Source organism: Pteropus vampyrus, unplaced genomic scaffold (assembly GCF_000151845.1).
Source record: "Pteropus vampyrus isolate Shadow unplaced genomic scaffold, Pvam_2.0 Scaffold1, whole genome shotgun sequence".
NCBI lineage: Eukaryota > Metazoa > Chordata > Mammalia > Chiroptera > Pteropodidae > Pteropus > Pteropus vampyrus.
In genome coordinates, this window is record NW_011888782.1 from 35,185,070 (window position 1) to 35,197,937 (window position 12,868).

Below are 12,868 nucleotides of genomic sequence, written 5' to 3' on the forward strand. Positions count from 1 at the left end.
GATAATATACATGAAGTCCTTGGAGCACTTCAAAATAAAAACACTCTTTACACTTTTAAGATGTGGTAGCTATAAATGTCTAGATTTTATATTTCTCCAGGAATGGAATATGTGTTTTCTAAGTGATTAATCCTAGAATAGCTGTCTCACTAGAAGAGTGGGGTGCTACTGCCTTTTGGCAAAATGAAGTGCCTGTCAGAACAGTGGCCATTACTGTTTCAAAAGAACAGGGTCTGCATATGATTTCTAAGAGTAGTCCTGGAGGGTTAGATGAAAAGAGTTACTCTAGAGAGTTAAGTTCTTCTCAGGAAAAAAGTCAGTAAGCCCCAAATCAGCCTGTTTCCCTCCAGGAATTTTGCAGAGTTCTCTATGGAGGAGAACACTCAATAAGGTGCAGGGTTTTCCTGGACTGCTTGGTTATGAGTGGACATCATGAGTCCTCTTTCCCTCCCTCTTCCCTTCCTTCCTTCCTTCCTTCATTTCTTCCTTTCTTCCTTACTTTTTTTCATGAACTTTTAATTTTAAGATAAGTACAGATTCACATGGAGTTTTAAGAAATAATACAGAGAGAGTTCTCCCAACGGTAACATCTTGCAAAACTATAGAGCAATATCACAATTAGGATATCGGCATTGATGCAGTCAGGATACAGAACAGTTCCATCATCACAAGGATTCCTCCTGCTGCCCTTTTATAGCCATTCTGTGCTTTTTGAAGAATACCTTAATGCAAGTGGTAAAAACAGTTTAGTGGGCATGAATGTTTATCTTTGCCAAGATGTTTAACACCAGGAGTCAGAGTCAGTTCTGACAGGTTAGTGCTGCATCTCTTTTCCTGGTATATTCCCATTTCTGCTGTTCTTATATTCCCAGGGAGATTCTTCTGTATTTCTTTCCTGAGTATCAGCTGTCATCAGAGTTTAGCTACACATCTGTGGAGGAACTTATAGCAAGTTCTGAGGTAAGCTGGTTTTTTGGAATTCTGAGGAAATGACAAAAGAGCCTGAATTTAATCTTCAGTGAAGAAAAATGTAAAGTATTACCAGTAAGAGGACCTATTATGGCTTAAGTGAACGAAGATGAGAATCTTTATACCAAAAGGATGACAGAATTAAAGCTGTATTTAAAACCAGTGTGGTCAAAGGTTAAATAAACTTTGAGAAGATCTTACAGACTGAGAACAGTCTGTAGCAGAGATAAAAAGAGGTGGGACATCATCCCTGACTTCCCTCCCTCACACCAAAAATAGACTTTCTGTCTCTTAGATATATTTCTTCAGGCATTTTTGTGAGGAGCTTAGGTGAGGATGGGGTGGGTCAGCCATGTTACTAGTCTTAGTAGAATCACTAAGACATCACAGAGAAAGATGAAGAAAATTTACCAACTCTCCTCTCAGGGACAGTACTTTATGTGAGTGGAAGGAAAACTTTGGCCAGCTACTTGAGGAGCCTCATACTGGCTCACAATGAGTGGTCCCCAAGCTGCTGAGTCAGCAAAGGCTGTGGTGAAGCTAAGTGAGGTGTACAGGCCTGAGGCCCCCAGAACTGCTCACAGGAGTGGAGGAGAAGAGCCTGGTCAGTACAGGAGGGTGGGAAAACTCCTTCCCTGCCCTTATGCCCAGTGTTTTTTGTGAAAGGATGAGTACACATGGAAAGGCTATCAGTGAAAAGAGCGCCAAATTATTAATCTGTCTGTGGTACAGTATTCTTTAACCTGATCCTGGGTGTGAAATCCTTAATTTTCTAATCTGCAGTCATTATTTCTGCTTCTTCACCTTCTACTCTCACCTCACCCTCTCCCATCAGGTTGCTGACTTCACTACTTCACTGTGACTGTCTTGTCAGGTCACCAGTGACTGCTGAGCTGACAAATGCAGTAGTCACTTACTTGACCTCTCAGAGTCCTTCAACTTAATCGATCACTTTTTCATCTTTTAAGCACTTTCCTTGTGTAGCTTCCATGACAACACACTTCTTATTTTCTTGCTTCCTTCCGTCTTTGCTGGCAACTCCTTCTCTATTTGGTTCCTAAATGTTGGCATGTCTGAGGACTCATTCCTGGACCACTTTCTTCTCTCTATTAAATGCTGTTTCTAGGTGACCTCAACTAGTCTATGGATTCAAACGTTATCCCATATGCCAGTGACTCCCAGTCTATTTCTGTGGTGTTTCTATCTAAGAAATTTTGAATCTAACTACCTCTTGACATCCTTTTGAATATTTATTATTTATCGTTTACTTTTTCTTCACCTAGATTTTTTTTTATTTACGATTTCTTAAACCATGCTGTATTAATTATGTAAACTGCCTAATTATATACCTTAAGTTAATTAATTTAATTAGACCCAGGCTTAAAAGACCCACAGTATCAGCATTGGCCAGTTCTAGGCTTTGATACTTCTTTTATACTAGATATTGCATATTATAACTCTGTATAGACGGCTGATTCTCTAAAAATTAATATCCTGTTTTATTATTATTTATGAAAACAGCTGGAACAATGCCCAGAACAGACAAATAAAAAGTTGAAAATGTGTTTCTACCAGGTAAGCTTTTTTTCAATGTAGTCATTTATATTCTAGATGATCCTGTATTCCGAAGGAGAAATAATATACATTTCCAAATGTTAGATTTGGAAGGAAATCAAATTTGCGTCCACTTATCAAAACTTAGAATAATGTGTAGCATTTCAGATGTCACAAAGCAACATTTTTTTGAATTTTAAAATGCACGTTTCCACATCATAAAGCCTATGAAACACTTGGAGTAGGAACACATGTATAGGAAACATGATATTTTGAGTCGTCAAGAAACAGATTCAGTGAATTCTCAAGACACCAGAAATCATTTGTAGATTTTAATTAAAGTAAGTGTTTAATTATACTAGGTCTTCTTTTAATGTTGTTGATAGATTCTGTGACTTTAAGTGAAACAACATATAACGAAACCAATTTTTACCATAGTCTATTGATATAAACAATAGTTAATTTGCTAAAGTATCTCAAAAATGTTATAAAGAAACGACGTTAAATGAAGCAATGTTATTTGAGGACCTGCTGTACTCTGGACAAGTTTATAACTCTGGATTTTTTTTTTCAGTATTCTATCAACGCTTTTTAAAGTTTATGGTTTTTTACTATAAAAGAATTATAAAAATAATTAACGCCAATAAAATAAGGTAAAATAAATTTCTTTAAAAAATCATTCCTAGTCCCAAACCATTTTAAGATCACTGCTATTAATATTTTCATGTATTTTATTATAACCATCCCCCTCCCCCATGCATATAGATGTTTTTGTTTTTTAGAATCTTCAAATAATAATACCATGTATCTGTTCTTAAAGATTTCCTAAAAGAGGAGAGGGGGAAGAATTAATAGAGTCTTTCAGTTCTACTAGAGAAATATCTCAAAAAATCATATGTTCTCAATACCCTTAATTCATACTAAAGGGAATGAGACTCCAAAATGTGAAACTTGGCCAAGGAGACATAGAGGATTAGGATTAGAGTCAGGATGGCCACTGAGGTTCCCAGATTCATCATAGAGGCCACAAAAGTCTAGAACTTTTCATGGCACCAGTATCAATATTGAGATGTTCGTGCTCCACTGAAATTTTTTACTTGTGTGTGCTCAAACTGGTTCACTTGCTGTATAACTAGCACATATACTAGCATCTTCTCCCATTTGCTTATGCAGTTAAAGAGAAAACCGCAGGCTCAAAGTAGCATCACTTTTGTTAAAGCCCATGATACTAAACTTAAATTTAATACCTGACCTAATTGCTGTTTCAACCTTTCCCCAGAAATATATTCTTAATCAACTAATCTAGAATATTGTGGTCAACACCACTGAGGTAATCTGTCATGCCTGCTTCATTCCCCATAGAAAGAAGAGGTAATTTTCATGATAAAAACCCTTGCCATTTCCTTCACCACCCCACCTCACCTACCCAAAGATGTACTGGTCTAGAAATAATCCTTTCTTTTCTTTTGTTAATAGCTTCCTTGCCCTACCCTTCTTTCTATAAAAACCATCCATTTTGTTCAACTCCTCAGAGAGCCCTTCTAGTTGCTAGATGGGATGCTGCTTGATTCATGAATTGCTTAATAAAGCAAGCTGGTCTAAATTTACCAGTTAAATTTTGTTTTTTAACAATGCTTACCGCCATCTTCTGGAAAACTATTATAATAACATGCAAATCTATAAAGACCAGGTGGTGAATGGTGCCCCCTGTATTTGTGCAAAACATAACTATAAGCAGAGGTATTGCCTCATCTCCTTTGTAAGAAATTGAATATATTTGAATAATCTTGTTTTATAAATGAACTGAAATTGTCAAGTAAATTTCCAGAGACATAAAACTAGTTAAACTTGAAATGAAAATTAAAACTGAAACCAGATTCCTTCTTAGAATGGCTATATCACAAAGTATTTGAATTTTAGGGTGTGTCTAACTTTAACACCCCTGTTGATGTATTTGTCTCTGATATTTCTGATTGAGTGCCTGTTAGACTGTGATAAGCAGCTGGAAATGAAGGAATATTAGAGTTCTTAGTTTGCCATCATTATTCAACTGAAAAGCGAGTTTATTTTCTGAACAGTGTCCTGTTGCAAAAGCAATAATTGAACATTTTCAGCTTCAAGTCAACATTTACAAACTAGAGTAGAAGACAGAGTTCTCTTTCAATATATTTTTGACCCTATTTTTGTGCTAATATTGTCATCAATGAATGTAAAACTGTGATTGATCAAGAGTTACTAGAGCCAGGTACTGAACTAGGCCTTCTATATATGTTACCTCATTTAACTCTCACAACAACTTTGAGAGGGATGTGCCACTGTCTCAATGTTAGTAATGAAGAAATGGAGAGTCAGAAAGATAACATTCCAGTGTCATCTTTGCAAGTAAGTAGCAAATTCGGGATTGGAACCCAGATTTGTCCTACTCCAAAGCTGTTTTCACTACACTACTTTCTTACATCTTATTCTTATCCAGATGGTAATACTTCATCCTTGTGAGAGTTTGCACGTATTACTTGCAGTAAGTATATTACAGCTTTTGAGCCTGTTGGTATAAAATAATTATTGTTTGCTTACTAAACACCTTTACACTACATGATGAGATTTATATGGGGGAAATATTGACAGTGAAATATCAGGAGTGGGGGTGCATGTGGTAGGCAGGTTCTTTAGTGTTCCAACAGGAATTGTCCCAATGGGAAATCTGTGGCAATCTGCTTGAAGAATTACCAGTAAGGCTCCTGGATCTTCCCACAGATCTTCATCTACTGGCTAGGGAACCCTGATTTAAATACTTGCACTATAAAAATTGGAAATTTGCCAAGAATTAGATTATTATACATCTCAGTTTAACCAAGTTTATATATGTTCTTCATGTCTTTTTCTAAATGTTAATTCTTCAGTGTCTACACTATTAGTAATGAAGCCAGGTCATTGGGTCTCAGAGGCCAGACTGAATAAGTGTTTAATCAAGGTGAATTATGTTAGCATTGGTGATGGAATCTCCTTAATGTTCAGGGCAAGTGGGATTCAAAGAATCAAAGCAAGATAAACAGTCAGGAGACCATGAGTTCCTGTTGAAACTGAGATATTGCAAACAAAACACAGAACAGTTGGAATTATGGCTCCCCTAACATGATACTGCTTGGTCTTAAGGACTTTATTAATGATTAGTAGATTTTGATAGGTCTGGTTATAAAAACCATTCAAATCATTTTTCAAAATCCACGTAGAAGGCAAATCTACACTTTAAAGTGTGTACTTTTAACAAAGAGAGCCACATCCAGGCACAGGAAGACCCTCGACAGCTTATAGACTTCTTTGGTCACCTCGCCCTGATCACATCAGTGCTTTTCATAAGTACTGCTGGAGTAGTCAGTGATTCATGACAACATTGGTGGTCCTGCGCAACCTGACCTGAACTACCATATTTTATTCTTTCCTCGCCCAAGCCATCTGATCCACCCAAACTGGTGTTGCTCCAACCCACTAGACCAGCCTGCCTCTGAGCCTTTCTTTACGTGGTCTCCTAGAATATTCCTGTTTGCTCTCTCAGTCCACAGTTGGCCTGTTGAAATCCTGCCTACCCCATGTAGATAGAAACTGATCCATGCTACATGAAACCATCCTCAGTCTAAGGGAAATTAATATTGACTTTCTGTGTTCTGAGAGAACCTTGAAACTCGATTTTAGCATTAATTAAATTTTCTGACTTGTATCATATTAGTTTCTTGTATTTTGTTTTCTAAATTATAGAATCTTTGACACTAACAGTCCTCTCTTATCAAACTCTGTATCCTGGTGGCATTTAATCAGTACCTTTGAATGCATCTGGACCTTACTATTTGTGCATTGAATCAAAGTTAATTGTTTCTTCTGCAGAGCCTGCCCCACATAAACACTCACATGTATATCCCTGTAAGGTACAAAATCTATAGATCTTGTAGGCCTACTTTACTTTATGCAAACTTGTTAGGATTCTGAAACTCCAGAGCTGCTAGAGCTCTGACTTTTTAAATTCAAGGCAGAAAATTAAAATCTCAGTTGAATATTTTTTTCTTTCAAATCCTGATTCTGTTCTGAATTAATGTAGTTTGTGAAGAATTCCATTTTTGATCTGCCACAAATACCTCTGCAAGAGTAAGTTTATCTACCAGAACTAAGCCTCTCATCTTGTTACAATTCTCTACTCACCTTAATGAAAATGTTAATACAACTAGAAGTCCTTTTATATTGAGCTTTAAAAGTTGTCAAAATTACTACTTTTCTTGGAAATCGCCTGGAGATATTAGCTTGGGAAAGGCAGAAGAATAAATCAGGAAACAGGCTGGTAATGTTTGAAGAAAATATAGTTTGCTAATTACAAAATATGAATATGACTTTAAATGTAGTGTGTTATATAAAAATTCTTAATGTCATACTGTATTGAAAATGTCTTTTGAACTTTTTATTTTGAAATGATTATAGATACACAGAAATTTACAAAATAGTAGAAGTCCCATGTACCCTTCACCCAATTTTCCCTAATGCTTACACTTTACAAAATTATATAATTATAGTACCATATCAAAACCAGGACACAGAAATTGGTAAAATATGTGTCTCATTTTATCACATATGTAGATTTGTGTAACCATTACCAAAATCAGGATCCAGAACCCGTATTACTACAAAGACCTCCCTGTGCTTTCCCTTTATAGTTATACCTCCACCCTTAACACACAAACACCCTTAACCCCTGGCAACCACTCATCTCTTCTCCAGCTCTATAGTTTTGTCATTTTAGGAATGTTGTAAAAATATAAAAATACAGTATTGTCGCTTTATGATTGGCTTGATTCATTCAGCATAATGCCCTTCTGACCCATTCAAGTATAATATCGATAGTGTGTGTTCCTTTTTGTTGCTGATGAATAATATTGTTTTTCTAAATAATGATGTATTTTAAATTTATTTGTTTTGGTTTATCTAATTGTTAATTTTATAAAAAAGTGTTTCCTGGCTATTGTTCAGGATGTAAAATTCTCGAGTTCTAAAAACTAAGAACTATAAGTGGCTGGTGACATCGGGACTATCTATGACCCTGTCCTCTTTACACCTGACTTGAATTATTTACCCTACATCACCTGTAGGCCATGGGAGCTGTCCCTGGGTTTGACCGAAGCCTCCACAGGAAGTACCTGTGAAGCTTCCAGAGTAGGTAGTTGTTGCTCTAGTTGTAAGTCATCAACTTCTTGTAGGTTGAATTGAGAATGTTCAAAAGTAGATTCCCCTCCAAGATCTCGGAATATAGCCTGTAACTCAGGGCAGGATTCGCCCACATGTCTGCAATCTCATTGCTATGATTGCCACACATCTGCTCTCCTAATTCCCCACTATTTAGCGCTCATCACGTGGCAGGCTTTGGAAATACAGAGGTGAATAAAAGCAATTTTTTTTACATTTAGGTTACATTCTAAAGAAAACAATAACAAACACATAAACAAAACATAATGTAGTGTCACATAATCATAGATACTAACCACATAAATAAGCATATAATGCTATATGCCATAAAACAACTGCAGGAGGATACAGTGATGGTGTGTGTTGTGGAAGGTGAGCAAAGAATAGCTGAGCCATATTTTAAGCAATTCTGGGTTAAGGAGTGAGCCTTGTGTGTACCTGGTTGAACTTACCAGAGAAAATAGCGGGGACAAAGGGCCTGTGGCAGGAATGAGCTTGGTGTATTTCTGGAAGAACGAGGCTCAGAACTCAGGAAACAAAGTAAAAATTGACAGAGCTAGGTCAAGGCTTTCAGAGTGTAATTCCTGGTGCCTCACACAAGCTTCCAGGAAATTTAAGAGTCTAAAAATCTAAAATTTCTTTATATGGCAATCTACAAACCTCACAAGTAAGTCTTGCCTTTAACTTCATTGTGTGTGCGTGCATGCGTGTGTGTGTAAGAACACACAGTTAAGACTAGTATTTGCCCCATGAAGTACTATTTAGGTCCCTCTCCCAAATATTCGTTTCAATTAATAGCACATAAAAAGTATCAATAATTGGGGCATGAGTTACTGACATAAATTCAAGGCAAGTACTTTAAGTAAGGACTTTCATACTCTTAATTTAATGGAGAATGTGCACCCTTCTCTCAACTCTAATAATATCTAATAATGTGCCTTACTTGGGGGCACAATGCACTTTCTCCCATAAGATATAACATTTACATTTGGGCTATGTGAACAGTGTCTGGGGAAGAACCTGCGTGTGTCAGGGAGGTGTTGGAGAAGGGAGAAGGAGGGAGAGTGGACCCAGAAGACAAATGAGGCTACCTTACAATTTTCCTGGCAACCCAGTCATATTAGAACACAGAAATCCCCTTATTACAGAAACATTCAAATGTTTATGAAAACGGAATTTGCCCTGTATCTCTTTTCTCAGAATATCCTCTGGCCCTCTCAAAATGCTGATACAAGCAATTAATGTCATTCTGAAATCAAAGCATTTGGCCTCTTTATTACCTCTTTCTACTTTGTGAGTGCCTCAAGCACAACATGAGTTCTTGGCAAAAAACTAAGCTCTTGAATTAGTGAGGGTCATATGCGTAAGGATATGATTGTATTCTTTACATCAGGGAAAGGAATCCAAGAGAGTGACAGAACAAGAATTCCTTTTACTGTAGCATCTGTGCTTTTCAGATGCTATAGACTTGAGTTTTAAATAACATGACATTATCTGCAATGCCATGTCATATAAATAACATGACATTAAATGCCCTGAATGGCTGGCTATTCTGTCTTTGTCTATAAGTTACTGGTTCTGTGGAGAGAGGGTTACAGGTACCTGCCCCCTTGGTGCCTTGAATAATGTGGTATCACTGGTAGGAGAACAGATTCAACTATTACTGGGCTCCTTCTTCATTCCAAAGCAAAAGAATGCATCAGTGCAACCCTCTCATCCTTATAGTTACTGGACTATTGTATATTTTTTCTCCTCTCTTTTCCTCTTTCATCAGATCGTAAGTTCCCTAAAGGTATCAACATGTCTTAAATTTAAATTATTCATATGTAATTGACACTTGGTAGATACGTGCATAATTGAAATACAAAATTATTTTCTGATATTAGAGGGGAAAGTAAAATTTAAAAATATGCTAAAATTATTTCTAAAAACATTCCCAGATCCAGAATGTTTACATGGTCCAATACGAAAAAAAACTAAAGAGAAAGATTCAGTCTATTATCGATGATGCTAATAGAAGAGGAGTGATTAATGAAATATCTCTGGTGCAATGTGAAAAAAAAAGAAAAATTACTGAAGATAAATTGCATAATCTTCATGTAAAACTGGCAGCATTGTTGCAGAAACTTCAGCTGGTAAGTGATGAAATTTTATCTGAGTAGTGAGAATGTACTTTGTGGAAAGAGCACTCAGCTAGCTTCTTCCGCTAACACCATCATCCATTTATTGACCTTGGACAAGTCACTTAACCTAGCCCTTACTCTCCCTATAAGGATATTGAAATCATAAATAATTGAACTTTGAAAGCATATACTAGAATAATTTTTAAAGGTCTATTTTTTTTTTCTCTTAGCAAAACCAGAATCTGCTTGTGCTGCTGATATGGTTTGATTACTAACTTCAGTGTCTCCTCAATAGTATATTTCCAGTAGAAAATTTTTTCTAATCTTTTTTCAGACAGCAAAATATGTTAATTTATTTTTATCCTAAAGATACATAAATAAAAATCGACTCCTCTAATCTTAGAGGTGAGATTAGAGAGATCAGGAAACATTGTATAAGTATGGATTATTGTTCATCTTGTTTGTATATTTTAATGTTTAAAGAATTGGATTTTTATGACAGATGGAGCTCATGAGGAAATGTCCATCTTCTACTATAGCATATAGAAATGTTAGATAAAATACATTAAAATTTTTTAAAAAAATACATAGCCAAAGTCGAAATGTCTTTCTGTAGATGCCAGGAATAAATTGAGAAGTAAACAGTGAGCCTAGGAAGCACATGGCATTTTCCTCAGAATAGGCCCTGAGTCTGGAACAGGAGATAGGGCCTTCATGGGCTATGCAAAGTGCGAGTGCGGGAGCTGAGGCCCCGACAGAGAGCCCTGACTGGAGGGCTAGAGGACTGCCTTGCTGAAGGAGCTTGGGGAGAGACAGGGAAACCCTCTGCACATCAGTGTAGCACATGATGAGCATGGACTTTGAAGCCAGACTCCCTGCATTTCAGGCTTGGGTGTGAGCATTTTAAGGTGAGAGTCCATTCTTTTTTCAAAAAAAATATACATCTTTTGGTATTCTCTGGGATTTCTCTTATATTAAATACAAAATAAAATGTAGAAAACATTTTTGCTTAATTAAAGTATAGAGCCAAGAGAAGATCCCTCCCCCATCTTAGGTGGTCTAGGCAACAGTTAAAATGTTTCATTATTAAAATAAAAAAAGACAGTTAATGCTGTTTTCACAGAATGTAATTATATTTGTGCTTCTTTCAACAGTACCAACCAAGCCTATTATTTGAGTTTATTTATTGCTGGAAGAGTAGAACTTGAGTGGAGCCCCTTTTGGTTCTTGGGGCTGCAAAGGACGGGAAATATTTTTATGTGTTATGGCACATGGTAAAATTTTAGTAATAATTGTTGTTTCACTAACAAGAAAAACTAGAGACACCAAAGAAATTCTATATCATGGAAATTGAATACCAGTCCCTCTCAGAAAAGTTCATAAGAATTATTGGCTCTCAGAATATCAAATCTGTGTTTGGCTAGAAAAAAAAAAAAGGCAGAATGACAATTTGCTCTACCTTCTTTGCCAAACCCCTGGGCTCTCCCCAACAAAAGGGTAATTATACTAATTTAATTTGCTACATTCACAAAGTTTGGTAAGGAGTTAAGGATTTTAGCCTGCTGAGTATCTAATATCATTGGAGAAGTATTCAAAAGGCTCCTGCCCAAATATGTTTACTCTCATCCCCATCTTGAAATGTCCATTTCCACTATCTCTAGTCTCCAGTGCAACTGCAGTGGAACAGAGCAGAGACATGAAATGAAGTGGACCCGAAGCAGATGAAGTAGGGACAGTTGCATAAAGAAGCTAGAGACAGAAGCCACCTGAAGTCCTAGGAGAAAGTCTAGTCCACCAGGGAGAGCAATCGCCAAAGGATTAGACTATGCCAAACAGATCAAGGGTTGTCAGCTTCAGAAAGGGTCATACAGGGTAATCCTTAGGATCAGTGAATATTTGGAAATTTAGGTGACTATCAATATCGTAGAAACCTGCCCAAAGGATGGGGGCCTCACTCACACAGCTGGGCCTCAATACACAGTACAGTTCAGCCTCGTTAAAGGACTGAGCAAATATAGAGCAGAGGGAGCAAAGCAAAAGCACATTCAGTGAAATCAGATAAGGGATAGAGAAACTAGGTTGGTAGTGCCAGACACTTATTAGGGATAATAGAAAATTGGGATTGTTCCTGAAAGATCCTTCCTAAAAGTTCTCTTATCCATCAGCTCGGTTGGAGAACGAGTTGATCTCATGGGCCTGAGGGAAGTGAGATCTACGTCAGTAAAGAAGGAGCATTTGTCCTGCTGTTTATGGATTAGGAGCCCAAGGAAGGAGAGTGTGGAGCTCAGATGGGGGTGCGGGGGCAGAAAGAGAGAAAAAGGAACAGATGAGGCAGCAAGCCAAGGGCTGTGGGAAAAGATGCTGCCTCAGAGGAAAGAGGAGAAACAGGGAAGTCAGAATTTTCCTACTCATCTGTTTTGCCTGTGAGGCTAAAGATTCATGAATTTTTAATGGGAGATGAGAGCCTATAACAGAGAAGGATGAGACGGAGGTGTAGGGGGAGTTTTAGGAATATGACAAGTAATTAAATACAAGGGGAAAAAAACAGTTGAACTAATGTCCACTAAGAAGAAAAAATGATCCAAGTTTCTAACCACTTGCGAGCATAAAATGAGATTAAATGTGAAAACATTTTGAAAGGCTAAAAGCATTATTCAGATGCAAGATGGGTTGTGTTGCTATATGAATTATAAGGAATACTGTTCAGAGGTCACGCCGATTACAGGAATAAACCCTGTAGCTTCTTTCCCTGCTACGATTGTTGCTTCTCTTTTTCAGGGCGGTCCAGCAGGAGACTTGGAGCAGATTGACAGTTATTTAGAAGCTTTGCTTAAAGAAGATAATCTCCTTTTCCAGAACACTTTAAATAAAGGAACTACAGATACAGGACAGAGTCTCCCTTTAGAAAAAAATGAAAGTACTTCTCAAAACTGAAAGTCAGAAAAGACATTCCCTTTTTAAAAATGCTAATAAGAAAAAGGAAGATTCTGTTAAAAAAA

General features: G+C 37.0%; 1 protein-coding gene across 1 annotated transcript in view; it reads left to right on the forward strand.

Moving 5' to 3' along the window:
- The window catches only part of MORC1 (MORC family CW-type zinc finger 1), a 157,153-nt gene extending 144,350 nt beyond the window's left edge, over nucleotides 1–12,803 (forward strand). The window contains exons 28-31 of the mRNA XM_011355579.2: nucleotides 873–960; nucleotides 2,491–2,544; nucleotides 9,687–9,881; nucleotides 12,648–12,803. Of these exons, the coding sequence (XP_011353881.1) occupies nucleotides 873–960; nucleotides 2,491–2,544; nucleotides 9,687–9,881; nucleotides 12,648–12,803 (493 nt within the window). The remainder of the gene's footprint in view (nucleotides 1–872; nucleotides 961–2,490; nucleotides 2,545–9,686; nucleotides 9,882–12,647) is intronic.
- The last annotated feature ends 65 nt before the right edge of the window (nucleotides 12,804–12,868 follow it).